At 39.8% G+C, this 27,878-nt stretch overlaps 1 protein-coding gene across 2 annotated transcripts in view; it reads left to right on the top strand.

Annotated features, from left to right (window-relative positions):
• The window catches only part of VAV3 (vav guanine nucleotide exchange factor 3), a 358,235-nt gene that overhangs the window by 241,395 nt on the left and 88,962 nt on the right, over window positions 1-27,878 (top strand). For both annotated transcript variants that reach the window (XM_064488784.1, XM_031457711.2), the window contains exons 18-19: window positions 5,557-5,582; window positions 10,575-10,620. In XM_064488784.1, coding sequence (XP_064344854.1) covers window positions 5,557-5,582; window positions 10,575-10,620 — 72 coding nt within the window. The remainder of the gene's footprint in view (window positions 1-5,556; window positions 5,583-10,574; window positions 10,621-27,878) is intronic.

Below are 27,878 nucleotides of genomic sequence, written 5' to 3'. Positions count from 1 at the left end.
ACATAAGGACTGTCTGGTGAGTGTCTCCGCCACTGTCCGTTCCCTTTTGTATCGAGCCCTTAGTACCAAGTCCAAAGTCAAAGTGCTTAATACCAAGTTGTTATTCCTTTTCCCCAAAAAGGAATATTTCAACCCCAATACAATCCTTGATAGTGTTGGGTGTGGCTAAATACTAACCATTAAGCATTTGAAATAGCTCTTTCATGCTTCTTTTTGTGGAAGTTAAGGCTTTTTTGGATGTTCCCTTCCTTGGGTTCAGAAACCTTTTATATGTCATGCTCTATAGCCCTTAAATTTATCTAGTCTTCATTCATCCTCGAAATAATAATTACTTGGCAAAAATGCTGTGCATTTCTGAACGAAGGAAGTAATCCATTCATATTAATATTTGACTATGACAGATTATTAACTCAAGTACATTTCAAGCATGAAAAAAAGGTCCCGTAAGTTTATTTTAGTTTAGTTGTTTGTATTATGAGACAAACTATGCAGCTTGGAAACAAATTTGAAGCTTGGCTGATTAGTTTACGTCTTAACATTTGAGGGTTTGCATGGATATAAAGAGCAGGCGGTCCCACTCTCTTTCTCCCTGAAATTGGGTTGACTCCTTCACATTCACCATGGCAACCTCAGCAATCCACACGTACGTGGACTCTGAAGTGTGCTGCCAAACTTGCCAACCTCAGTAATGAATAGATATGAACCCCAGGACGTGTGAGTCTCTCAACGAGTCACTGCCAAGCTGATGTAATGCTAGAGTGGCATTTCTGTCTCACGGTGCATCGCCAGGAAAATCTAGTCCTCAGCTGCAACCTTTGGGGACATCTGTGTTGTCTCTCCTGCTAGAATATATGGCTAAACCCCTTTTGCCCTCTTCCCACCCTGACATTGATCAGTACAGCTTGCTTTGCACCCTCTGGTTTTGAACAAAGGAAGTAACGTTGGGGGGCAAGTATCGCTGGAGCAGGCGACTTTGGTTTAATGCCGCTCCTCCTTTGGTGGGAGCACAAGCCTCAGCTGCTCTCATGTTTAAGCGGGGCAGGTCGTCACTTGCTTCTCTGTTTAACTGCTCTTCCGTCTGGGCCAGCTGCTGCTCCCGGGTGGCTGTAGCCACTCCCAACTGGAAGGAGGCTGCCTTGCTGTCCCAGTGGTTTAACCCTGCAAGATTGCTACCTGGGACTTGCGCCCCAGATTGGCATCTGAAGTGGCCCTTTTAGAAATACTGTTGCAGTATGTTATCATAAGAAGTAAACTTTTAGAATACAATTCTATTTCAGCCTTCTACCACTAGGCATTTTAATCACATTATTTTTACATAAGCTGAGGCTTGATCATTGATTTCATAACCAAAAAATGACTTTGGGCCTGTTTAACATTACTTACAGCCTTTTACGAAAATTAGTTCTCTTTTTAACTTATCAAGACAATTTTATACTCAAAGGTAGTTATTACTCTTTCCATTGAAGTATTTCGGTCAGTTTAGTGGTATATTAATAATTATTAAAGTGAACTGGAAGCTGTATGGTTGGATTCCTGTTAGAGCTCCTAAAAAGACTTGAAATCAAAGCCTCTTTCCAAGTATTATTGATAGTTTTTTTCCCCCAAAAAATAATTACTGTAGATCTCAGTGGCTTACATAGCATTTGTGTAACTTCCTCAGAAATGTAATCATTCCAACTGTCTTTCTTCTGTTTTACTATTTCAAAAAAAAAAATAGCATGTTAGCCATGGGGACAAAGCTCCTTCAAAAGCTATACTGGTACTTACTTTTCTGAGACAAATGATCTTACTGGACATTGATTTGTTTAGTCTTAAGAAATAGGACTTCAGACAAGAGGCAAAGCAGGTTGCGTAATAATGTATGCATTGACGGCCACTAGTATTGGAAAACAAATATAATAGGACTGGATTTTATGTTTAAACAAATACGATGTGAGTCCAAAGTCTCGGTGAGAATCATTTGTCTTACATAAATATGCACGCTGAGCCCTGTGCTGGCGCTGACGATGGAGTTCTGCTAAGGCTCCGAGCGCTGCAGTAACATGGCTTCTCTGAATCACATTAAGCCAGCCTGGACATGATGAAAGAATGCAGGGTATAAACCCCTTGAGGGCCTGTGCGTCACCATCTAGAAAGGTTCTTGAAAGGGTAAGAACATTTTAAGTTTGATCAATCGGAGTCTGAGGAATAGGCTGTAGGGTTGAGGATTAAAGACAAGTTGAGGATTAAAAACTTTTGGAACTTGCAGCAGTGAGTTACTAAGGAAGTTCCCAGGAGAAAGAGAGAGAGACAGAAAAGAGAGAGAGAGGCCTTTCAATCAGATCTCAATCAGCAACCTCTCTGTTTGGTCAGAATTCAGTCAAAATACATTTGATGATCATCAGCCCATATTACCTAGTCCTGATGCAGAACTGTGACACACAAAGTTTTTTTTAGAGACCAAGTGCCCGCCAAAGTAGTTTTGGGTACATATCAAGAGGAAATGAAGGCTGGTATTGTCGACTTCAAAATTAGAGCAACTTTTCCACGGATACTTCATTCAAAGAGATGGTGGTTCTGTTTTCCCAGCCCAAAGGGACTTTTGCTTTGAAAATGTGTGAAACAGTGTTGCAGTTGGGTTTTGTCTCATCACTGTTACTTTTCATAGATGCTAAGAAGCTGTTGCGTCAGTATGGTTATTGGAATTTAGATCGTGTTTGTAAAGGGGCCAGTCCAGTTTGATGGTAGGGCCCTGGAGCAAGTACAGAAGGATAAATAACTTCTGAACTCAGAACAGATTCCAAGAGTTATTTCTAGTCCCCTGGCTTTTGCCCTACCCTCAGGAAATTTACAGAACCCTGCCGTGAAATCAGACAAAATAAACTCTGGGACTTTTGAGAACCACTATTTATGGGCTCTGCCCAGCGTGAGCAGACCACAGTGAGAACTGCCCTATGTCAAGTCTGTGGAAGAAGAGGGCCTCTTTCCTGGCTGGTGGGGGTGGGGCTGGGGTTGTGCTTGCCATGAGGACAGGGAGTGGTGGCAAGGGAGAGGGTCAGCCTCAGTGGAGGACTCAGGTCCTCAGAGTTGGCGTTGCATTCAGCATGAAGCCCCTTTTCCATTTTCCTCTCTGGGTTACAGAGAGCAGGTCTTTGTACATCCACTAAGAAGGACGAGGACAGCTGGGTTGCTTGGTGAGACACAAAGCAGGAAAGCAGGAGACAACAGCAAGTGGGAGAAACAAAGGAGGGAGCATTGCGTAAGGCAGGCGGCTGAGTCTAGTTTATTCCTCACTTTGTGCCCATCCATCCATGTCTCGCCGGGACCTTACACCCCCTTATGTTCTGTGGTCAGCGCTCACTCATGCCAGGAGCTGGCCGGCTTGCCCTGCGCAACAAGATTTGAAGGGCCTGTTAGTGAGGGGTTTGTGTTCCCAGATCTGTTTTCTGGGTAAAGAGGTGTGGATACCTGCATAGCTAGAATGTCACCTTAGATACCATCATTTCCTCTTCCTGAGGAAACCCAGTGCCCTCCTGGAACCTGTGTGCCATCTACTGCCATGTGGGCTCTCATAGGTTTTATGCCAAAAATAAAATACAGTTAAAGCGTACTGTAACAGAGCTACTTCACCAGGACATAAAAACACTGCTATGGAAAGTCAGGGAAAAAAAAAGATACTTCTGAATTGAAATTAAGGTGCACACTCATTTATAAACAGGAAAGACTGAAATTTTTCCATTTTAGAGCTCATCTAGAAATACCAGCTTTCCTCCTCCTTGGATGGAAAACTTAAACTCCCCTCCTGTGTGGTGCTTCTTACAGTTTATGATTCCCAGTTCAGGCTCTTTCTCTAACTCTCAGTAGAAGAAGAAAGTAGTTTAGAGCTAGTCTGGCATATAAGTCTTTCTGGTCAAACCAGTGATACAGGTCACAGCTGGTCCGGTAGGAACCCAAGTTCACCCAACCTGGGTTCTGCATCTGGGCACAGTATCCAGCCAAATGGTACTTTCATAGACCCTCTCCCCAGACCAGTTCTCTTAAGCAGTCTTTCTTCTGAAACTTTGCTTATTTCTAGTAGAAGGGAAAAGAAGGGACGTAGATTTCTGTCCAGAAATAATAGCTTCCTGTCCTTTGTAAAGGCCAACTTCAGACCTGGCAAAGACGCCTTCTTGGGAGGCAGTTACCTATGAAAGCTGGGGTGACAGGGTTTGAAACTGACAATGGAATGCGGACTTGGCTTTTCTCCAGAAAGGTGACTTTTTGCCTGCGAACCTTCAGTTCCATTAATCAGGAATAGTCCTTTAAAAAAAAACCAAAACCCCAAAAAACTCCTGTTCCATGCCCCAGGCAGTCTTCCTGTGTCAAGTAATCTGTGACGGCTAGTCAGGTGTTCTGGTACTTTTCCCCTTGAACCCGGGTTATGGGGCTTCTTGGAACCTCTGTAAGAGGTTTGTTTAGGCTGACAGAGCTCTCAAAATTTTAGCCCTGCCCTTCCTCTCCTGATGTTTCCATCAGTGTCTCGTCTTCTCGGTCCCTTCTTCAGAGGATCACTTTGCTTGGGAGAAGTACAGGCAGAGGTGTTTTCCTTAACAGTCTGGAGAGGTTGTAACATGCATAGAGGTTCCTGGATATGGGGAAAGGAAGCAAAAATATTACCCACCAGTTTTTCTACGTGCAGTGTGTGCCTTTATTCTTCAGAGCTGCCCTTTGCTCTCTGCCGTGTTACTCAATTGAAGATCTCACAGCCCTTTGTGACTGTTAGTCATTTTCAGGAACTGAAATATAATGGAGATTCTTGTTTCTATTTATGGACAGGTAAACTGAGATGAAAGAAAAATTAGCCTTGGAATTGAATCTTGTTGGTTTTTTATTTCCATCTTTAAATCAAACTGTATCCCCCCCTACCCCCAGTTAAAACTAAAAGCTATAGCCTAGCACAGGGAACTATATTCAATATCTTGTAGTAGCTTATGGTGGAAAAGAATATGAAAACAAATATATGTATATTCATGCATGACTGAATCATTGCAGTGTACACCAGAAATTAACAGAACATTGTAAACTGACTATACTTCAATTTAAAAAAGAGGAAAAAAAAATAGCTATAGCCACTTAATGAAAAAAAATTCTTATACAATATTGTACTGGGTTAAAAATGCAATTGTTACAGTCATTGTAACATGTTTGTAACTTATTGTGTTTAGGATTTTAAAACTGAGTGTGTTGGAAAAAAAGGTTCCCACCCAGCTTTCTCTTACACATTTAAACTTAGTGCGAGTCCCTGTTTTAAGGAGCTTTGTGTGGTTGGATTGACAATTGCTTAATAAACAATTGAAAAAGTTAAGCATAACCTACAAGTCATTTAGTGCCATGAGTCACTCCCTGACAAGCCAATAAGACAAGAGAAGCCGGTTGCAAAACAATTACTAGCCCAGCCTGAGGGACCCTGGAAATATATTACAGGTATCCTTAGGAAAACAAAGCAGCAGTGTTTTACCGTGCTGCAGAGAACACGCGAAGATTGCTAACCAAACAAAATTACCTGACTGACAATGCCAATTTTTACATTTGTTTCAGAACAAGGGACGCTCAAACCACCTGAGGTAAGATTAACATTTAATTTTTTTTATATAGCTTTTGCATTTCAGATTGTTCGCTAACTTAAGCAGTGTCAAACTTCTAGAAAGTTAAATGTGCCTTTTAAAATGGATAGAAATAGAGTGAACAGTCAAGTTCTCAAGACTGAAATGCACAGGTTAAATCAGAGGAATTTTTAGCCACCATCTGAAGACCTTAGGTAAAGGAAAAATGGGAATATTTAATCAAAGACTGTGTGCGAAATGGGACATTCTCAGAGTCTTAGGTACTCTTTTATTCAGGTAAATTTCAGATAAATATTGTAGCAGTGTTGTGGCACTAATATTGGGGTACGTTTTCCTAGTTCCCAGCTACAGAATTCCGCAAACCCTGAGGCTTGTAAGACTTAATTCATCTGAAAGCATTCCCTTGGAATGAAGAGCTTTGATTCAGTTAGTACAGAAAGAAACGTGGCCCTCATCCCAGGAGGTCGATAGACCTGTCCCCCGTCCCCTGTCGTGAAATGTATCACTGCCCAACATTCCTTAATACTAAAAAGTTCTAACGTTCTTCACCTAAGGTTGTGGTTTCATGTTTCTACTAGGTTTCCATTTGCACACAAACATGATTCCATACCATGTCTTACTGATCAAATCAAAATCTGATAACATTTCCTTTTGGTTTAATACAGAGTCTGAGGTCTAATGGCTTAGAAGTATGTGATCCCTGCCACGTCTCAGAATAAAACTCTTAAAAAAAAATGAAAGAATGAAAAACAGGGCAGATTACAGACAGCCAGTGCCTTGGCCTTCAACCGAAAGTAATACATTTCTTAGCAGACCTCCCAAAAACTCATAGCAAAGGAAATTAAAATGTAAAGTGTCTGTGATTAGTTATGTGAGCCAGAAGTACAATAATCTGAGAATTTCAGAATACAAGAATGACCAAAAAAAATTCTATTGTTTTAACAGCATAACAATGATATCTCATTAAGAGTGGTATCATATTAGTATGTTTTTAATAGGCTGGCATTTATATAGTTGGTAAAAGTAATGAGAAGTACAGCGAGATGTCCGATAAGAGGTAATTGCTTCTACTTTTTGCATAAGCACATGATTTGTACATATCAGGTATCAAGAACGTGAAATGAGGAAATTTATATACACTCTTTCAGTGTTCATCAGTTGACTATATTTTAGAACTTAGGATCTAACTCAAGGAATGCATAACAAGATAATAATATTTTAAAAATAGGCCGTTCAAGTTCTTCTAGGGCTAAAATAAATTAAAGTAAGCTTTCTCTTAGTGTTTGGTCGACAGGTAAGATTTTTTCATTGGGTTTGTAAGGGTTTTTCAGCAGTGCCAATAAAGATCTTGGAAAGCAGCCTTCTTTTTCCCACTTTTACACTGTTATTAGGTTACTGACATAGGTTTCCTTGTAAAGCTCGGAACTTTAACTCAATTTTACTTTACGTTTATCCCATTAGATGTAAGTTTTTCCCCCCAGGGAAGATGATTTCACTTGATTTTGTAAGTAATGTGAAGTGGGCGTATTGACAGAAAGTATGCTAATGAGAAGTGGTTAATAATTTTCACATGATACAAAATAATTCTCTCCAGGCATTTTATACTCTTGAAAATTACATGTAAATCTGTCGTGAAAGGAATTGATTTTCACATTAATTTTTTAAAATGTAGCATCAGTGTTTTAGTGACTCGTTTAACTTTTGACTATAATGAGTGTAATTTTTATTTAGTGTGTGACTCTGCTAATAATAGGATAATTATAGTAAGTTCTTATACTGACCAATCCACTTGGAAACTTTAATTAGCTTAAGGGAGAAGTGTAGCAAAAGAACGTTAAGAAGCACCTTAACCTCCCTACTGAGACTTTGTAGAAGATATATTCACTCTCTGAGGCAGATGCTAATGTGATGTTCAGGAGCCTCCCAGAAGTAAATGATGAAGGCCTTTTGTAAGCTCCATGGTTTTCTCCCCCTTCTCCTGAAGGTCTTCTTTTTCTCCATGTAACAGTTTGTAGTCTTATTCTGTACCCCTTTCAGTAACCATGGTTGTGAATTTGTATTTTTAATTGTATACTTCATTCTCAAGGTAGGTCAGTTTTCAGTAGTCACAGGAACCCTGGGCCTCCCTAATCACACCTGATACAATTGCATCCTGTTCCAGAGCGGGCCTTCAGAAGCCACTTGTAGCTCCAGGAAGCGAGGTTATCACTGCCTATCTATTCAACACGTGTCTACTTTAAATCTATTTTTTAGGGTAGATTTCTCTACCTTTACCACAGGTAGGGGAACCAAAGCCAGTTTCATAGAACAAATGAAACTTTGCTTGTTTTGTTGGTAAAATCAATAGAGAGAATTAGGTTTCTCCCAAAAGAGGCAAGAAGAAAGATTCTTGGACGTATTTCTTTTAGAGAAAGTAAGGTAATAATCGGTAATGAAGCAAGAAATTAAATTAGGCTGGTTGGTTGTTTTATTTCCCCCTCTTCTAGGTAGATCAAGGAGATCTAGAATGTTCTGAAGACTGACTGCCCCGATCTCTTGGGGCTATAACAGAGAGCTCCCGGGGGTGGCTGCTAGATGCGTCCGCCTCTCCCTGCTGGGGACGAGGTCCTGTCCAGCTCTGCCCTAGGCTTTTGAGAATATAGGTCGGGGCGAGGAGTGTGTTGGATGGGGTGTGGCACAATGACGATTGAAATTTGCATTTTAAAATTGTTCAAATACGTTCTGCTAAACATTTCCAATTTTTTTTTTTTACAATATAAAATACTTTTTAGGTGCTTTTAAGGTGTAATAAATCTCAGACTCTCCAAATGCACTTGGTCTGAGTGGCTGAAATTCTCTTTTTAAATGCACCAGATTGTAGTTTGTCCACTGCCTACTCTTTCCGTAGAAAAGTTTGTTTTCAGGGTCACTGATTTTCAGTGACTTTCAGGAGGGAAACCTAAGACATAAGTTGTAGGGTAATATTTTAGTAGAAGAAATTTTCATTTAGATGAGTTTAGACATTCAAAATATCATGAAATTAATGACAATGACAGTGGTTAATAATAATAATAATAATAATAATAATAATAATAAGCTATCACTCAGTCCTTACTTTGTGTCAAGAACTTTTCGAAGCACTTAACATAAATTAACTCATTTAATTCTCACCACAAATGCTGTGAAGTAGGTAGTTATCACCCCCATTTGATAGATGAAAAAACAAGCATGGAGACTCTAACTTGCTCCTGATCAAACAGGTGCCAGGTGGCAGGGTCTGAATTGGAACTTTGTCTGATTCTAGAGTCCATACTCTTACTGACTGTCACCCGGTTCCCTATGTTAATCCTAACTGCAAGGTCACAGAGAGTCGCTCTTGGACTGAAAGGCTCCTTTTCACTTTCTAAGTTAATAGTTCTTAAGGAGTGCTAGTCTAGGCGTTCCAGGAATAAAGCTCAAAGGTGGAATTCCTTTCTTGCCTTCCCAGCACTTGGATAGTAGGAGGAGGAAGAGTAATGGAAAGCCAGCTTCTGTTGTACATTAAGAAGGTGGAGGGCAACGTAGGAAGTACGCAGCCACAGACATCCATCATTATATATTTTCCTATTGAAAATACTGTCATTTATATAGAGGGCTCCAAACATTTTATAACACTTTCAATAGAAAAGAGGTTTTGTTTTGTTTTATTTATTTTTTTTTTGAAAGTAGTTTTCTTCCAAGTTACAGGATATGGGTCTGTAACTCACCATGCTTTCCCCTTTGCCTGCTTGGCTAGTAAGAAGCCCAGTGCAGTATTTTCTTCTCACTCACAACGGCTCTCTTTGTACTAGTTTGTTTTTTTTTTCCTTTCCCTCAGCACAGCCATCCATCTTGTTCAGCATAGCTTAATGCTGATTCAGTGATCAGATTGGGCTTTTGCAAATCCATTTTGAAAGCAGTTGGGTTAAAAACAAAATTATATTTTGAAGATTTCTTCAGTTTGCTTTTAGCTGAGAACCCTGAAACCCGCTTTGAGGCCCTTTGGCAGGCTGTGAGACCCCATTTCGCCCATCTAGCCTGTGAATGAGAACAGGAAGAACCCTAAGAAACACCCATGACTTATGTGTGGTTGGCAAAGCCAAGTGTGCCGTGAATGAAACGAAGTCATCACACGCAGGCACGAACCCCAACACACACAGAAAGGAAATGGCTTTTGGGAAAGTCTGAATTACATGATAGTTATGGACTGAGCATTTCATCCAGTTATATAACAAAAAGTGAACATCAAGTCCTTATTAATTAGTGAGCTTACCATAGTTACTAGGTAGGAATGAATTTAATGCTTATGAAGTCAAACGTGTAACCAGGCATTTTCAAAGATTTAAAACCTCTTTTGGTTTGCATCTTACCTACAATTTTTGTAGTGCACAATGTTTCTCACAGATAACTTTTCTATAATAAGAATTTACTTTCATGGTTCACAAGCTGCATGCCTGTTTTGTTTCTTAAAATATTCAGAGAGCACTGATCCGTAATTAAAACACCATTCTCATTTATGTGTTTGCTAAAATCAGAGCTTGAGATCTTTGCTTGGAGGTCGTATGCTCTCTGCAGTCTCTGGTCTGTCAGGCCCCGGAAACAGCTGCGTTAGGGTTTTGGAGATTGCATGTCTTTGCTGGGAGCATTTTCTAAGCAAGAATGGCTGTTTGGGCTTTGTTTTCATAATTCCTGTTGTCTTGACTTTTAAAAAAAATGACTCATTATACCCAGAGATGGCAAATGAAAAGATATTTCTTTCCCAAAGCATTATATCAATGACTTCTCAAATTCAGTGGTATTCGAGTGGAAGGCATTATTGGAGAAATGAAAGGTTAAATTATAAAAACCAACTTTGGAACCAAGTGGTTTGATAAAAATTTAGTCTTTTTTTAAATGGAAAAAGTGCAACATTCATTAGTCTTCTAAAGTGTCACAGAATGATACAATTTGATAATACAGAATCTTTGTTTTGCTTTGTTTTGCCTTTCTGCACAGAAACGGACCAATGGACTCCGAAGAACTCCCAGACAGGTGGATCCAGGTGTGTGATTAAGCCCCATAATCACTTCTCCAGTTAAGTGATGATGAGAGTGTGTGGGAATTGCTGTAGAAAGTCAGACAGATTGCTGGCCTTTGTTCCTGGCAGTTTGGCATATCATGTGCCACCAGGAGGCGACCTTCTCCTGGGTAAATCATTTACCCGGGACAGGGTCACATGGTGAGCAACCATCAGCACCACAGTCTTTCCACAATCAGCAGTTGAGCTGATTATTTGCTTACTGAACAGCCTCAGGGTGCCTAGTTAATGCTAACGTACCCAACACCCTCCCCTGCTCCCGCCCAAACCTGGGAAAAATCAACCAGCAAACTGGCACTTAAAAAATCAACGTTTTCTAAGAGGGTGGGGTTCATAAACCAGGCAACTTTGGTACCCTCCCCACTTGGGAAAGTCCTTTTCTTTATTTTATGTCTGTACTATTTCATTATGGGAGAGTGAATGTAAGGACTTGGTGAACAAGTGTCCTCCCTGGAGACCAGTTTTCTGTCTGCAGAGAGCGTTCACTTGTTCTCTGTTTAACATCATGAGGTTGGCTCTGTCGTTACTTTTGAATAATTATTTTTCATCCATTAAGCAATGCCTTCCAGAGTTTAACCAAAAATTTGTTATGTATATGGTCATATTATTGTGGGTAAAAAGGTATTCATGGCTAAAGGATTCCAAATATATGAACTCAGTGGTGAATCAAGTGGAACATGAAACACAGAGCAGTCTTGCTGGAAAATAATCTGGATTATATGTTTTGTTTTCTCATCATAAACAGCCTTCACCTCGTTGTAAAGTTTAGCTTCCAAAGCGTTATAGCTTTTACCTGAAACCACACCCATGGTAACCATGCCAGTTTATGAGCTGTTTGTAAAGATTTATAGGAGCTTTGTTGCCTCTGGCTAGAAATTGCCTCACTTGTGTCTTGAGATCAGTTTAAATCTTTTAAGTACAAAACAAAATTAAGGCCATTAAAGAAAATAGGGGTTACGTTTTTATTGGTTCTAACTTTCCCAAGACAATGCCCTTTACAGGAGGCTCTGCAGTCATATTTAAAGGTGACTACTTCTGTTCCATTTAGCAGGGGGTGTATGACTGTGAACATAATACTTTTTCCTTTATTCTGTGTAAGTTATAGTATTCTGTTTCTGAAAATTATCTAAACTTTATATCAATATTATTTTTAAAAATACTTCCTCTTCCATGGGCATTTTCAGTTAATCTATTTTTCCCCAAGGAAATGCGTTTCTGTATTTATAGTGTGTCAGTAGGAGCACATTTGACCATTAACAATGTACTTTATAGCCAAAATCTTTAAGAGCCCTAGATTATTTAAAGGTAGGTATGGTGAATTCATGATTATAAATACAACAAAGTGGACCATAATAAAATAGTTTATTCTCCTTTTCCTAAAGATGATGGCTTTCTATGGGTATAACTCTTCTGGTGTTTCTGCTTATTCAGAGTATTTAGAACCCCATGAAGAATAAACATACACATACAGAAGAAACGGTGCTATGTGTGATGTTTGAGGAAAACCAATGTCTATTTATAGCTTCCCATTAGGTATAGTAAACACATATGAGTGTTTTCTCATTTTTCCACACTTAAAAAAAAATTAGTTGGTGATCTTGCCTGTTGTAGATCCTAATGCAAAAACCATTTCTCCCCGTAGGGTGTCTTTTGATGTTGGGCTTGAATTATGTGTTTAGGGTTGGTTGTTGTTTGCATCTTTGCTGCTTTCTGTTGGCACGTGGCAGAGCTTTTTTGCTCACAGCTAACCCTTGCATGATAACTGTCCTGCTCTGAGTTGTTCCTGATGTAGCTGTTGGTGAGGTTTTCACAGCTGTGTGGGAGATGCTTCACTCCATGGTGTTTAAACAAGGGATCAACAAACTCGAGACTTCGTCAGTCTGGACAAACTGCTTCCAAGGGGCATTATTTGCCATCACTGTTTTTACCATAAAAGTTGCTTTAATCTTTTTTAGTGATTTTAGTTGACTTCTCCATGTTAACACGCTGTTTGCTTTCCAGGGCCTCAGAGTGGCTTGTAGAGAAAAGTGATTAAGAGGGAGGGCATAGCTCAGTGGTAGAGGGCATGCTTAGCATGCGTGAGGTCCTGTATTCGATCCCTAGTACTGTTAAATAAATAAATACATGAATAAAAATAAATCTAACTGCCTCCCCCCAACAAAAAATAAAAATTAAAAAAAAATGATTAAAGAATTTGGGAGGTCAGATGTAACCACTTCACCAGTACCGAATTTCAGAGCCACGTACAAAGGTCAATGATGTATTTTCTCAGTAGACCTTTCGTTTTGGAGAGGAGCCTAATGCATAGCTCTGTGGAAGCAGTAGTAGTAAGTGCTTAATGTTTGTTAAATGAATTAATGAATGGCTGCATACTTTTTCTGCATGCACTGGCTCTCTTGCTTTTTAAATTCCTCCTGCTGATACAGTGGACCAGTATACACATGGAGTATGGAGTAGTCCGGTGGTAGGAAGCGTGGCTCTGAGCCACATTGCCTGGGCTGGGGACCCAACTTAGCTGTTTCTTTGCTGTGGACCTTTGACACTTGGCTTCTCTCTGTGCTGTAGTTTCCTCATTTGTAAAGGGAGACAAATAATAGCACCTACCTTACAGAGTGGTTGTGAGCATCACATGAGTTAATACATGAGAAGTACTTACAACATGCCAAGTATGTAGTAAATGCTGAGAGATGGCAGTTATGATAGTAATTACTTTGTGGTAGGGCGGGTTATTTAATATTGGACATTTTGTCATGTGTAGAAGAATCAATAACTTTTGCCAGTTATTTCTTTGAAAAGAGACCTAGAATTTTATGTTGAATTCCAGCTGAAGCTAGAAGTTACATTATCACAGTTGTTTCCAGATTTGCCTTATTTCTTGCTTATCTGATGGCTTCCAAGACATTTTGCTTATCTTTAAGAAGAGACACAATCAACAGTGGTGGTTGAGGGTGTTTTGGGGAAGTTAGCAGTGTTTGTGATTGCAGTAAAGAAGCAAAGAAAGAAGAGCTCCCAAGGTTGAAAGCATGTATTGTGGAGTTCCATTCAAGCCAAGAAAGATGTGAGGTGTGGGTTTGCATTGTGACTTACTTGCCCATTTAAAACATTCCCTCTTTATTAATAATTGTAACTAACCTTTATAAATAATATTTACAAATGTCTTTGCGGTTGAGTTTACTTTTTCTTGTCTTCTGTTGTGTGCTAAGAAATTTATCAATCTGTGATCTTGACTGCTTTTATAAATATAGTAACGTGTTAGATGCAAATCCTGGCAATTTCTTTTGGATTTTTTAAATATAGCAAGGTATTTTCATAAGTTTGTACTTTTCTTCCTGAGACAGGTGTTGGTTTCAGGAAAATAACACTTGTAAGAGGCAGATCAGTTATTTCAGGAACACGGAGGTGCTAAGGCCTTTTTCAAGAACATGAGATCATAAATCTCAAGAAAATCTGAGAACTGGTGTAATATTTTTCACCTAAAGTGGCACTCAAGGTCAAAGTTACCAATTAAATTTTAATACTGAGCTTTAAAAATTTCCTTCTGTCTTAGTATGAAAGATACAAGATTTATTTTAGTTTGCATGTGGCAAAAATGTATACCAGGGCGTGTGTTCTCTTAATCAAGCCCATGTTTTTAGACTGTTGCAAAATTGTCTCATATTTGTGGAACTCATAGCATCTTGTATTTAAGTTCACAGCCAGTAGCTTCTAAAAAATTCAGGCTGTTGTTCTGCCTGAAGATTAGATGGAGTAGATGGGAAAGGCTTAGGTTCCCATCCTCCTTCTGATCTTAAGTTACTCATGTGATTTGTGATAACCTTGAATAGTAAATGAACAGATAATGGTTAAATTGATAAAAAAGAGTTCTTTCTGGGAGCCCCTGCTTCTCATGTGCTTGTTGTTAAACTCTTGATTACAAAGAGAAAAATGTGGCTTCAAAACAGTCTTTTCTCACTCACTGAGGGGATGTCTTACTGTTCCTTAGCAGGGACATCTTCAAAGATGGTCACTTTCCCTTTCAGGTGGGTAGGATAGATATCTAATGCCATTGCTGTTTGTTCTCGTATGAAGAAAGGAGAAGAAATCTTTTTTTCATTACCGTCTTTGTGTCTTGTACAACAATAAGCACCAGCAATGCCATTAATTATAAAACATGGCCCCTCTCCACAGTTTATATTCTGCCTAAGGAAGGAGTAGAAACAGGCATAAAGTCTTGATTGTATAAATGCATGTACATAAGTGTACATATAAAATAGTTTAATATTCTGTCTTATATACTGATTCATTATGGTATGGCATAGTGTCATAAAAACAATTAGGAAATAGTCTGGTAAACATATAAAAAACTTAATTATGTAATATGTGCACAAAAGCAAAAGGAATTGGAAGGAAGAGAAACCAGTGTGGGCTAAGATTGCTTATAAGCTGAGTCTATGTATGTTTTCATTTATATAAATAAAATTTTTATGCTGGTTTTTTTGCATTGAATTACAATTTAATACAGTTTTCCTTAATGTTTTAATTTCAAAGGATTGGTAACCTCATTCTAAATCTAAACCGGACTGTTGATTTGAGATTTGCTTTTAAGCATAATGTCAATTTGCTCAATAGAGAGATTTTGTCTTTTTAATTTCCAAATAGAAAACATTGATGAGAAAAATAGCAACCCAGGATTTTTAAAATAACTGGTCTAAAAGCACAGTTGTCTCCCCCACCCCCTTTTTTGGAGGGAGACATGTATATTCCTGAAGGTTTTAGTAAATGAGCTTTTGTCTGTAATAAACAAGTAACAAAGTATCCACAGATTACAATATTTCCTTATTAATCAACATTCTGCTCTTTTCTGTCACCTCGAAAACTAATTTCTCCTCAAACGTAAATCCTAATCTAAATATTGGGAGCATAATTGTAAATGTGTAAAAATATATTTCACATTGAAAGAATGAACTTGAAAAGACTGGGACAATAGAACCCAGTGATTAAGATTCATTGCAGAGAAATGAGAAATCCAGGCTGCGCGCGAGTGCCGGGGCGCCTGCTCTGCTTTTTAAAATTGCTGATTTTCTCAGGCTTCTATTAAACTGTGGACAGTAGGGCTGGTTTTGCACTAAGGCGGTTGATCCCCCTGGTAGCTGTTTTCAGGACTGCCTTTCTAATTCCTTTACGATGATGTCAGATTTCTGAAATGCACATCATAGTCCCTCCTTCACATCTTTTTTTGTGTTTGGGGAGGATTTCTTTTTCCCATAGAAGTCTCATCCCAGGCTCACGAAGGGTCGCTGTAGCTGTCATCTGGCAGGTTTGCCCACGCCATTCAGGGACCTCCAGTGTCGGAACAAGGGCAAGGTGACTATCTGAAGACACAGGGGACTTTATGTGAGAAACAGCATCAGTAATGTGCTTACTGAAATTACCAAACATTTGGCATATTACATACAGAACCGACTTCTGGATCATTTATACCCTTCTAATGTATAATTTCTGTTATGATGATAATTATGTCTTCAGAAAATAAAGTGTGTCTGTTACATGTTTAGAGAAATATTCTGAAAAGGACGTCTTGAAGCCATAAAGTGTTTCTTACCATTTATCATGGATAAATCACTCCTCACTGGGAAGGTCAGGTGTGGCTTGGACACCCTTTGCTCTCTGTGGCCCTGATAGTCAGGTACCATTTCATCACAGAAGCAGAGGAACACGCCATGTGATGCTAGGTAGACAGAGAAACATCAGAAATTTCTCATGAGCCAGCAACCTCTGAGAATCAGGCAGTCTGGTTTCAGAACTTTAGTCTGAAATACAGTACATAAAGGAACCAATTGAGTCAAAACTGTTGGCTTCAAATAACAATATTTGGTACAAGTAATATCCAGCTGATACTGGGAAAGGGGACATTGATAAAGGAATCCTTAATATCCTAATTGTTTACAGTCTTAGAGTCTTTCTATACACAGAGAATGGTTATCAAATTAATTAGAACATTGGAATGGAGTTTGTGGAATTTATTTCGTAATGACTCAGACTGCCAGTTATTTATCATTCGCATATTCAAATGAAGTTGACTTTTATATTTTTAATTTGAGTGAAAAGAAAAGATGATGTTAGGTTCTTATAACTATTTTTTTTCAAAGATGATATTTCTTTTGAGATGCATTTTCTCCTGCAGAGATGTTAGAAATTTATGGAAATTTCCCTGTCTTTGAGGACCTTGGAACTTTGTTGGAGAGAGAAGACCTACAAACATAACATGTCAGACAGTAATGGTGTGTGGTATCTGATGGACCCCCCCAAGTGTGTGTGATTGCTTGTGACTGGCGTCATAGGTTGACTAGGAAGGCAGGATGAGGGGGAATCTCTGGGAATTAAACAAGCACAAGGGACATGGAGACGAGGTGTCTGGCAAGCACATCCATAAAAGTGCATTTACACAGAGCTACAGATGTTTAAGTAAAGTTATCAGTCTCTTACTAGGTTTGGTGTTCTGACCTCAGTTCAGAGTGCTGTTGTTCGTCGAGTGCACAAACCCATTTCAAACTGCAGGCGGTCCCCAACGTAGGATGGTTCAGCTTAAGGTTTTTTGACTATGACGGTATGAAAGCATTATGCATTGCATAAAAGCTTTATTTTGAATTTTGAACTTTGATACTCTCCCCGGGGTACTGATGTGTCATACGATGCTCTCAGTGACAGTGGGCAGGGGCAGTGAGCCGCTGCTCCCCATCAGCCCCGCGATCGCAAGGGTGAGCAACTGATACCCTTACCCCCACCCTGTGTTTCACTTTCAGCACAGCATTCAGGAAATTTCATGAGATGTTCAACACTTTATTGTACAATAGGCTTTACGTTAGATGACTTTGCCCACTGTAGGCTAATGTAAGTGAGCACATTTAAAGTCAGCCAGGCTAAGCGGTGATGTTCAGTAGGTTAGATGTATTAAATGCATTTTCAGCTTACAATGTTTTCAACGTATGATGGTTTATCAGGATGCAACCCCCTCATAAGAGGAAGATCTATAGTTTAAGGGAAAAAAAGAAGGGAGGATTTATTGACTTAGGCAACTAAAATGGAAAGTGGCTTCAGGCAGAGTTAGATCTAGGGGCTCAAATGATACCATCAGGTTCTGCTTCTCCTTGTCTCTCAATTCTCTTCCTCTGTTGATTTTCTCATTCGGAAGCAGAGTTGGCCACTAGCAACGCTAAGGGTACCTTGTCCTCCCAGCTAGTAATCCCAAGGGAAACAGAACAGCTTTCCCCTGTAAATCTAGCAAAAATCCCAAGGTGTCTTTAATTGGTCTGGCCCAGACCTCTGCCCATCTCTGAGGCCGTCATGCAGCCAGGGTACCGTGTGATGGGCTATCCTGGCTCCTGTGCCCACTTGCAACATGGGAAGAGGGGCTGACCCAGCCTGTGGGGCATGACATTTATTTTCCATAAGAAAGAACAGCTCTGTTTACAAAAGGGTGGGGGAAGGAAAATAGAGAAGCTTCATTGGAGCAGATTATAACGTAAGTCTGTTACTGTGTGTTTCAGACATCTTCCTCCGTGCGTGTCCGGTAGCTGGGTTTTCCACCTCTCCTAGCCTGTCCTTTTTCCACTTGTAGGCCCTTCTGTTTGATTGTTTTCTAGTATCAGACGAGGTTAATGTGGAGGATGTACCTAAAATAGGAATTGGAGCTTCTCGACAAAGGCTCATCCGTGCTCAGTGTTAGTTTGCACGGATACCAAGAAAACAATTGGCCTTGTCTCATAGTATCTTCTTGGAACCCTGTCACTGTACCTGAAATTTCAGTGTTACACTCGTTTAGATGGAGTCACTCCAGTGTTCCACTGTGGCCTGCGCACACCTGCGTGTCCACTGGTCCGTCTGATTGGAGAACTGAGGGAACAAGACCTAGCACAGCCTGTTCTGTGGAGGCAGGTGGGGAGGGTCAGGATGAGAGGCTGGAGAGCCAGAGAATGCAGCCACTGAGGTGGACGTTTAGGTCTAACCTGCCTCTGTCGCAGTGAAGGAGTCAGGAGTCAGGAAGAATCTTCCCCAGTTTTGTCTGTGCTTTGGCCCCTTGGTATCCCCGCGGGATTGGTTCCAGGATGACCTGCAGATACCAAAATCGACAGATGCTCAAGTTCCTTAGGTAAAATGGCGAAGCAGAGTCGGCCTGCTCCGTCTCTGGGTTCCGCATGCGCAGATAGAGGGGCCAGCTGTACTGGGTACTTTCTCTTACGTGGACACTTTTAATCGTCAGAGGCAGCCCAGCGCAGCCGCTTAGACTGAGCTCTCTGCAGTGGCAGAGACCCGGGTTTGTGTCCTGCCCTTCCTTCCGCTCACTGGTTGTGTAATTGTGGGCCAGGAAACCTGTTTGATCATCTCTAAAATGGGAATAATAGTAGCAGACACCTCCTGCTGTCATTGTGAAGATTAAATGACGTAATACGCAGAACATTCACCAACAAGGTTTAGCACATAGTAAAGTGCTCTGTATATAAGTGGTGGTGGCCATGCTGGTTATTACGAATACTTACACACCCCTATATTGTCTATTGCTGTGTAACATGCTAGCATAAATTTAGCAGCTTAAAATGGCACACACTTTTTATCTCAGTTTCTGTGGGTTAGAAGTCTGCTCATGGTTTAGCTGGGTCTTCTGCTCAGGGTTTCTCCCAAGACCTCACTCAGGATGCTGTGTCTCATCTGAAGGATCAGCTGAAGAAAGATCCATTCCCAGCTGACCTGTGTAATTGTTGGGGGGATTTGGGTCCTTCTGAGCTGTTGAACTGAAGCCCCCAATCCCTAGCTTGCTGTTGGCCAGAAGCTGTCCTCTGTTCTTTGCCACATGATCCTCCCCAAAATGGCTGCTGGCTTCATCAAAGTGTGCCAGCCAAGAGGGCAATGGAGTCTCCTAGAAGGGTGGAAAATTAAGTCTTATGTGACACAATCATGGAAATGACATCTTATCACCTTTCTGTTGGCCAGAGGCAAGTCACAGGTCTTGCCCACATTCAGGAAAGGCAATTAAACAAGGGTTAATGCCAGGAAGCAGGAACTATTGGGGTTCATCTTAGAGTCTGTCTGCCACAAACTGTAAGAGGAGATACTGCTATTTTTCAGTGGAGGGAACCAACGCTCTGAGAGGTTAAGTAATTTACCCAAGGTCACACAGCAGCTGACTGGGACCAGGATTTAACGGACCTCATTCTTCTGCCGTTTACTTCTCTAGATCCAGAGACCTCATTCCTCTAGAGATTTATCCACCCTCTTATGCCAACCTTTGGACAGAGGAAAGCTTATTTCCTGAAGTTTTGCTGTGTAGTACAGGACAAATTAGCAGGGTGATCTGGTCTGTTTTGCAGAGTTCATTAGTGGCTGCTGTTACATACAAAGCGGATTTATGGGTGATTTTATTTTATGCATTGTTAATTTTGAAAATGTTAATCTGAAATTGCTACAGTATTTCAATTAATTTGGGCGATTAAAACTTAGCACCAGAAGAGTCCCTAGCAGAAGATAAGGCAGCTAATTAGGGGATCTGAAACAAACAACTGTAGATGCTGGCACCGAAACGTGCTGGGTGGATGACATGCAGCAGAACTCACTCTGCTGAGCAGTTTTGAAATGGAAAGAATGATTTCTGGCAGTCTCAATATTCAACTTGAATGTGTTGATTTTCTTTTCAAAGTCATTTTAAGGAGTTAACTGTTTAACTAAATGTGTAATTTTTTAACAGCATGCAGTTCGGGAAAACTGCTGTCATACTCCTTTAAAATATCTTGTGGGCAAAAGTGGTGACAAACACCATACGTTTTATTGTCTACATATTTTTCCTGTCACTTAGGCTTTTTCATAATTTTATGTATATTGTTTTGGTATTTTCTCTGAATTTAAAGGTGAAATAGCATATACTTAAAAAAATAACACTTGACCCTCTTAGACGAATTAGAGTTTTGATCCTTGTGCACTACGGGCGGGAATGTATATTGGTGCAGCCATTGTAGAAAACAGTATGGAGGTTCCCCAAAAAACTCAAGACAGAACTATCATATGATCCAGCCATCCCACTCCTGGGCATATATCTCAAAAAAAAAAGAAAACGCTTATTCAAAAAGATACATGCACCCCAGTGTTCATAGCAGCACTATTTATGACATGGAAGCAACCCAAGTGACGCAAATGCCCATCGACAGGTGAATGGATAAAGAAGATGTGGTGTGTGTGTGTGTATAACATATATTATATGTATTATATATAATATAATGGACTATTACTCAGCCATTAAAAAAGAACAAAATTCTACCATTTGCAGCAACATGGATGGACCTAGAGGATATTATGCTTAGTGAAATAAGTCCGACAGGGAAAGACAAATACTGTATGATATCATTTATATGTGGAATCTAAAAGGTAGTACAAATGAGTGTATATGCAAAACAGAAATAGACTCACAGATACAGCAAACAAGCTGGTGGTTACCCAAGGGGAGAGGGAAGATGAGCAGGTCAAATTACGGGTATGGGATTAAGAGATACAAACTACTGTGTATAAAACAGGTAAGCACCGAGGATAGCTGATATAGCACGGGGAATTATAGTCATTAGAATAACTTTTAGTGGAGTATAATCTGTAAAAATACTGAATTGCAGTGCTGTACCCTTGAAACTAATACAGTATTGTAAGTCAACTGATCTTCAACTGAAAAAAATTAGTTTTACACTTTAAAAATTTTGTTGTTTAAAAATTCAGAAAATATAAGGGGGTATAGAAAAGTTTCCTGGAAAAATTGCCTGTAATCTCCTCATTCAGATAATCACCCTTTACACTTTTATTTGGTTGTATATTTTTTTCTAATACTTGTTTTCCTTGTGGGTAGCCATATGTTATAAGATGTCTGTATTTGCAATTTGGTGTCCCTGCTTTTATCACTTGACTTTGTTTCAGGAGCATATTTGTTTATTCATTCCTTTGTTCAACCCTTTGACAAGTATGCAGGCTTGGTGTTACGTTTACAAGGGTGAACAAGAAGTGTTTTCCCTCACGCAACCACACAGTGTCATGGAGCAAAGGTAACAGTGTCAGATTTGAGATCAGGGAAATACAGGGGCTGTGCTTAAAAGGGCACATACTTTATATGTGAACGTCAAGAAATAGCATCTAGACTGAAACCCAGGTTATGAGTAGGGGGTCAGCCAAGCAGGAATGGAGATGAGAGGGTTGCAGGTAGAGGGAACGCCTCCAGCAAAAATCATTTATTAAAATTTTTTCTGGCTTATTCTTTGTTTCTATATAGAGTTTTAAATTTGCATGTGGTCGTAGTTAATTGATAGTTTATTTATGGCCTTTTTTGTTGCTTTTATGCTTAGAAAGTACTCCCATTCTGATTTTTGTCAAGTGTTTACTTCTAGCTTTAGTGTTTAATTTATATAGCATTTGGCCCATGCCATTTAACTTTTTTTTTATCTTTTAAAAATGATGAATATGTCTATTATAACCTTGATGATGATAATGGTTTCACAAGTGTATACATATATCCAAACATCAAATTGTATACACTAAATATATAGTGTAGTTTTTTAAATATTAATCATTTAACTTATTTTTATTTAAGTAATAGATTAAAATCCTATGAGCTGTGTCAAGTACATCAAAGTATTTTCAAGGATTTATAGTACATTTTACAAAATGTAAATTCACCTTTTGTGTATGTCACTGAACAACCACATGACATTGTTTACTTTTTATTTAGTACTTTATTATACATATATTTTGCTCAGACCATAAATTATCTTGTGCAAAATATATCACAAGATATGCTCTGTATAGATAGTAAGGGAACAATATTTGAAACAAATACAGGAACTTAATATTGAGATAATCAGGCTTTTTTGTTTGTAAACTATTGTAAACTAAGATCACCTCTCCTAAGTTTTTTTGGAAGTAGGAGGGAAAAACGCTTGGTGGCTATTCGCTTGAGTTCAGGGTGTCTCCCGCCTCCATCGGTCTCTCTTCCCCTTGTTGTATACATCCTCCTTCATTCTATGATCTTTTCTCATCTTAATTTACATAGCTGCTCCTGGAGGTAAGATTAGACCTATTATTTTAAAAGACTTTTAGTTTTAATAATTTTTCATCAATGTAAAAAAAAATTAAACTTCTGCTTTATTTGAAAAATGCCATAGATACATTTTCATTTCCAAAACAAGGTAGAAATTCTACATTTAAGAGCTCTAGTTTGGGAAGTTTTGTATGTTGCCATGAAAACATGAGGTGTTTAACAGATAGTCTTTCTTGGGGGAGCCAGTTGTAAGCAGGTTGAAAAACGACTTTGATTTCCTACCTGGCTTATCGCTCCTAATGATCTGTTCGGGAAACATGCCTCTGGATGTCCAGATACCAACAGTTTTGCTTGTAGCTTCTTACTATTTTAAGTGGCTCAAAGGAATCATGTGATGCCTTTAATTCAGGACAGAAGTTTTCTTCTTGGGACTAAGTATTCTTCTTTCAGTTTGTTTAGAGCGCATCCAAAGGATGAGTTAGTTGAAAAATGAAAATACTCACGTGCTTCTCCATTCCACCTACTGTTGTATTGCTCATACGATTAACTTTTAACTCCCAGAAGAAGAATCTTGCCATTTAAAAAATGTATTGCCATGCTTTGGGGATCTCGTAGTTCAAAAGTTATGTGTCTTCTATTTAAATTCAAACAGCAGCCAAGAACAGAATCTGGCCAATGGTTTTGAAAAAAGCAAAATGGCAACACCTTCTTGGAATCTCAGACTGTTCAAGGATGTATTTTTCTAGCAAAACAGGAAGAAATGGGAAAAAAGCATATGGACTCAGGTTGAGCATATGATGTGTTTTCAACTTGAATCGGCACTTTACTCATATTTGTAGTGTGACTTAAAATTAATTTTGGTGAAGCATTTAGATTTGAGAGAGAGGGAAAATAAATCCCTATCTGGAACTAAATCAACATTTGTGGCATCTCATTAATCACTGCCTTATGTAACCACTTTTCCCACCTAAAGAGAAGCCACTGGGATGAGAAAAGTTGATGATATTAATGCCAAGCACAGATCTTGCCTTTCCAAAACGGAGTTCATTAATCATCATCGAAGCACAAGAGCAAACATACTTCATGTCTCTTGCCAATTTTTTTCAATAACATTTCTGAAAGGCAAAAAAAAAAAAAAATAACCCCTCTTATTTTCCTATTTTTTATCTTCATTTGAAAAGGTTTTAATTTGGCTGTTATTTAATTTGTGATAATGTTATGTAGATTTAACACACTCTGAGAATACCCGTGCGTAGCAAACAGCAGTAGAGTGTGCTGATTGAGTTCGGGCTCCTCAGTCAGAGACATCTAGATACAGATTCCTGGCTCTGTTACTTCCTGCCTGTGTGGTCACAACTTGCAAAGCGCTTCAGACACAGTGCTGGGCTCAGGGTAGCTGGTCAATAACCAGCAGTGATGGAAATTCTCAGTCTCACCGGCAGAAAGCAAGTATGGGCTTGAAGTTTGAAAACATGGATTTCAATCCAGGCTTCTGGGTGAATCTGTGAGCAAGTTAATAGCCTCAGTTTTTTCATCTGTAAAATGGGAGTAGAAATAGTTGCCTAACCTACGTCATAGGATTATCTGTTGGCACAAATGAGATAATGCTCTAATCAACATAGAAAACTGAACCTAGTCATGGCATACTTTTTACTTCATGACACAAGTTTGTAAGTGCCAAGCTGTGAAATCTTCATTATCTTGTCATTTATTTCAGCCTCTTACTGTTAGCATTATGTGGCCAATGAGTAGTTTTGATGGATTTAGGGTCAGGCTTGTCGTTACTACATCTTCTATGCAATTTTTTTTATTACCATTTATGAGAAACTTTACTATTCTTTGTAACTATGTTTTTACATCTTTCCCCCATCTCCTAATTTAAAAAACTATTTACAAGTAAGAAAAATTGAGTAATGTGGCACTGAGCCAATAGATGAAAGTGATGACAATCTTGGAAAAAAACAGAAAGATAATACAAACCACGTGGAGAAAACAGATGCACCAATTCAAACAAGCGTAAATAGGGAAGAAAAAAGAAAGCTTATGTGAGATGGCTCCTGCCTGCTCTTGTTTACAACCTGTTGGCTACCAAGTGTCAGAGGTTGGAATGGATGGATGGTGAAATGTTCAGGTACTTTGAAAAATGAGTTGATTACTTACTTGACCGTGTTAGAAGACTTGCCCTTTCCTGTTCATTTCTGTGGTCCCTGCTATTAGGAGCATTGTTAAAAGCCAAAAGAAGGACAGGAAATTCTCAGGTGACGGTTGAAGATGCAGCATGAGGCTTTGGAAAATCCCAGGAGACTGGCATGGGTAGTATCCTGCAGTAATAGCAGGGGTAGCTCTTTTTGCACCCCCCCCCCCAGAAAACAGTAAAGGATAGAGAAGAGATCATGTGGACCCATAGCAAGGCTCAGTTCATTTTTAAAGTCAGAATAGTTTGAAAAGAGGAGGTTGATCAGAGTAGAACAGCAGGAGGGTTTTGTAAGGTGAAGTAGAATTAAAGTGCAGGCAAGAATTTTTCTGTCTTCAGTTTTAAAGAACACCAGCCTCACTTGTCTGTCTTCTTTCCCCTGTGTTCTTGACCTTACCAGCTCTTGGCTTTCTCCGTGGGAGCTTTTTTCCTGCATAGTCAGCACTGATTCCCTCAGAAAAGGCTGAGCCCCACACCATTCTTACAGAAGAGTTGAGGAGAATTCAAAGAAACACGTTGCAATAAGTAGCTTGGGGACTAACTGTCACAGGATGCTTCTGTAAAATGGCGCTGCCAGCGGAAAGCCCCAACTCCACTTCCTGTGTAGCCGTGCCAACTGTAGGCTTCTCTTAAAAATATAAACTAAAGTTACTCTTGAACCTTAGAAATGCCTGTGAGACCACCTACATTCCTTTGAGAGTATATTTTTTCTAGAATTGTCACTTCCTCTTTTCCAATCTGCACAAACGTAGATCCCAGGACGTGGCTCTCTGTTTTTCTTCCTCTCACTACACGGAGGGAGGAGTTGATGGTGTGCTACGTGTTTTCACACCTTTGATTCTTAATACAGGGTTTATACATTCATCAGCTGCTTGGTGGCATAATTGTGGGGTGACTGTCAATGATGCTTACTCATGTACTGGGATTTTTATATATTTTATTTTTAATTCTCAAGAAAGATGTGTGGGGTACATTTTATGCACATCTTACAGGTGAGGAAGGTGCCCTGAGAGTTTAAGGCATGTGTTTGAGTTCACATCAATGATAAATGCCAAAGCCAAGCTTTCAGCCACAGGTTTTAAAAAATGATATATATGGGTTTCCACAACCAGTAAAAGCATTAGACATTGTTAACAAAAAATTAGGATTCTTGCTGTGGGAGATGGGAGTGGGAGGCACATTTACTGAATCAGTGCACTTTATCAAGGAGGTTTATGTAGCCGGAGGGTCTCAGCAGGGATCATGGCAGGTGCTCAGGGGAGTGAGTGAGGAAGTGGCTGCAGAGAGAATCCTGGTCTGAGTGAAGGACACACACTCTTACTTGCTCAGCTCAAGAGGGAGGGAGAGCATGACCTTGATGTCAGGGCTTTGAGGCAGGCGGAGGTTCGCTATTGCACGGAGGAATGTTTGGGTCCCAGACGAAGGAGGACCACCAGGTGGGCAAGGACTGGCAAGGTACATAGATGGCCCCTCGGGTCTCTGCCAACCCTGGGGTCACCGCAGTTCCAGGCAAGGAAGGAAGCGCATTCCCTGGAGCGTTCTAGATCTTTCATCAGTGTGTCTTGGATTTTAATATGATTAGATAATAAAATTGTAGCAAAATATCAGGAAATGACCCAAACAAATGTAATAAGTGCCACTTCTGGTTATTTTTGATACATACGGCACTGTCTTTTTCCTTACTGTCTTCATTAGTTTTTGTGTAGAAAATAGGATTCTGGCGTGATTTTGATATTTTAAATAATTTACAGAGGTTGGTTACGTTTTTCCGTCTTGTGCTTTATTGTTGGTCATGTCGGTGTGTGTGTGATCCTCACAGAAACCGTCATCAGTCAGAGGGCTCAATCCTCAGTTACGGTAATATTCCTTACAGTAAATCTGTTTACACTGTTTTGCATATAAATTGCATCTAACATCTCAGGCAAATGCGGAGACCTTGCTGGATTCTGTTTCCTGCGTTGTTGTGCCAGGACAGGCATGCTCTCAAGTGCAGTGAGTGGGAGGCCAGTCTAAGTGGTTAAGAAATCAGGCTTTGTCATTGGCGTCGCCCAGCCCTGCCACTTAGCGGTGCATCTTTGGGAAGCTGCTCAACCTCTGTGGCTTCCGTCCGCCCTCCGTTGAGTCAGGATGATATCGCTACCCGCCTTCTGGAATTGCTGTATGTGGACTGACGGAGAGGATGGATTTGTAGAGCAGCAGCACGGTGTCTGGCCCTTGGTGTGCACTTAATAAATCATCACTGTTGTCATCACTCCCCTCGTCAGGATTGTGGGTCTGGGCAGGCGGGGAAGGCGAGCTGAAACCTGTAGAGGCAGGGCCTGGGCTTCAGCCTCATTAGGCCATTGGCGATGCTGTGGTCTTGTTTGTTCTGCCTTTAAGAATCCAGTCCCATTAGAGCAGAGGAGCAGGGCAAGCTGCTAGCTCCCACATGTCTTGCTTACAGTGCTTGTGTGGAGATTAATGGTGCATGGATTCCAGAGCTAGGCTGCCTGGATTTCAACCCAGTATCCCCTATTTAGCAGTTCTGTGACCTTGCTCAAGTCACTTAACCCCTCTGTGCTTTAACTTCTTTTTCTTTAAAATGAGGATCATAGTAAGCTTCACTTCACAGGATTATCATGAGGCCTTAAATGAATCAATATATATTCAGCTCTGAGGATGTAGCACATGGCAAGTGCTATGTAAGTGTTAGCTAGTATTTTTAAAAGTAAAAGATTTTCAGTTTTCAGAAGATAATGGTAGATGTGAATTATACATAGAGATAATTGTGATATTTAAAAGACTGTCGATGAATATTTAAAGAGAGCTGGCGGATAGTGCAACATCTTCAGAATAAGAAGCCAGTGCAGCTGGACTGACTGAGAGGACACTGAAGCCCCTGCTAGCTTCTCTGGAATCATGCACACTTGAAGGTAGCTGGTGGAAATTTCATTCCATAAGTTTGAGTGCAAGGAATGACGCCATGTAATAATTTTTCTTAAAATCAGC

This window comes from Camelus dromedarius, chromosome 9, assembly GCF_036321535.1.
Source record: "Camelus dromedarius isolate mCamDro1 chromosome 9, mCamDro1.pat, whole genome shotgun sequence".
In the NCBI taxonomy this organism is placed as follows: domain Eukaryota; kingdom Metazoa; phylum Chordata; class Mammalia; order Artiodactyla; family Camelidae; genus Camelus; species Camelus dromedarius.
This window is presented reverse-complemented; position numbering and strand designations above follow the sequence as displayed.